Source organism: Cyprinodon variegatus, unplaced genomic scaffold (assembly GCF_000732505.1).
Source record: "Cyprinodon variegatus isolate N-32 unplaced genomic scaffold, C_variegatus-1.0 Scaffold1110, whole genome shotgun sequence".
In the NCBI taxonomy this organism is placed as follows: Eukaryota; Metazoa; Chordata; class Actinopteri; order Cyprinodontiformes; family Cyprinodontidae; genus Cyprinodon; species Cyprinodon variegatus.
Window position 1 is genome coordinate 163,762 of NW_015151563.1, and position 1,494 is coordinate 165,255.

At 43.3% G+C, this 1,494-nt stretch overlaps 1 protein-coding gene across 1 annotated transcript in view; it reads right to left on the reverse strand.

Annotated features, from left to right (window-relative positions):
* The window catches only part of LOC107101532 (FERM and PDZ domain-containing protein 2-like), a 51,808-nt gene that overhangs the window by 30,957 nt on the left and 19,357 nt on the right, over positions 1-1,494 (reverse strand). Inside the window, exon 10 of the mRNA XM_015400480.1 lies at positions 150-288. Coding sequence (XP_015255966.1) covers positions 150-288 — 139 coding nt within the window. The remainder of the gene's footprint in view (positions 1-149; positions 289-1,494) is intronic.

A 1,494-nucleotide genomic window follows, 5' to 3' on the forward strand; every position in this document is an offset into this window, starting at 1 on the left:
TTTTTTTTTTTTATAACTAAGCAACTTCTCTGGTCGGAGTAAGATTACAATTTCTTCAGTTTATAATTTTTCAAGAAAAAGTTGCTGGTGTGGACTTTAGTTTTTAGAAAGTATTTCTCAATCTATTTGCATCCTTCCTCAGATACAACCTCAGGCATGAAGTCTCCATACTCTGTCTGCAGGGCCAGACCTCCCAGGTACAGAGCGGTCTCCTCATGGCAGGACAGTCGGTCTTCTAAGAGGTCCCTCCTGAGCTGCAGGTAATACTGGTGACGGGTCTGTTTGTGCCTAATGGAGGAGACCATCCGTATTCAGTTAGACACAAATAGAGGAAATGTTCAGTGTTTCTTTTGTTCTCTCTGTCTGTAACATACGACAGAGTATTAGGGCCAGGCTAGAGAATTTTTTTCAATTACAAGAATAAAGTCAGAACATTATAAGAATAATGTCAGGATCCCAGTTTTTGTGTTTGTCTGTTTGTCTTGTCTTTTGTGTTTCTCCCTTCCACCACCAGGAGGCGCCTGGCTCCGGTTCGCCTCCTCACACACCTGCAAGCTGTTGCCTCATCCCGGAACTGCTCTTAAGCTGCTGGTTGCCACTACTTCAACGCCAGTGTGTTTGGGGTAGTCTAGCCAAGCCTTGTTTATGCTGAGTCTAATCTGAGTTTTGCATTTTGAGTTCTTGTCCTCTAGCCAAGCTGAGATCACATAGAGTTTTACTGAGCGCTTGTTTCTCTCTGAGACTAAACCTTGTTTGTTCTTTGCCTCTCGGCAGGAAGTCTTCCTGCAAACTGGACCTTTTTGGACCGCCTTCTCCCAAGTGGGATCAACTGAGTCTTACACTGAGCGACGGATTCCAAACAGGAGGTTTGGATCCAGCCACCTTTGAGCACACTGAGATCTCTCTGAGTAAGGAAGTCATCTTCCCCACGACCCGTTCAAGTACCACAGGAAAACTGAGTTGCAACCAGTGGCTACATCATTCCACTCCGTCCGAGTTCTGGGTAAACTCTGTTCCGCCCTCCACCGAATCAAACATTCTCTGGAGGACCAACACACAGACTGAAGTCTAAGTGTCTCTACTTCTCTGGAAACATGAGTGGCAACAATCCTCTCCTTTAAGATTGACAACTCCAATTTCCCACTGAGCCTGAACCTAACAGTCTGTCTTCCCTTCGTCTTCCAGTTTCCCGGCCGAGCAGAGTTCGGAGGAACTTTGCACCGAACTCAAAATAACTTTCAATAAAACCCGTTCAAACTTTTACTCTGTGTCTCTCTGTTTGGCTTCACTGCATGTGGGTCTGAGCCTTAGATAAAATCATGACAAATAATATTGAAAAATTACAAGAGTGAAGTCATCATACCACAGCCCGTTTCAGAAAGAAAGCTTCGAATTCAAAGTCATTTGCACAATTGTTTCAAAGTTCTGATACCGATAATAATTTAATGTTTCATTTTCCTTATTATTCTTAATATTAATATGCTTAAAGGAATA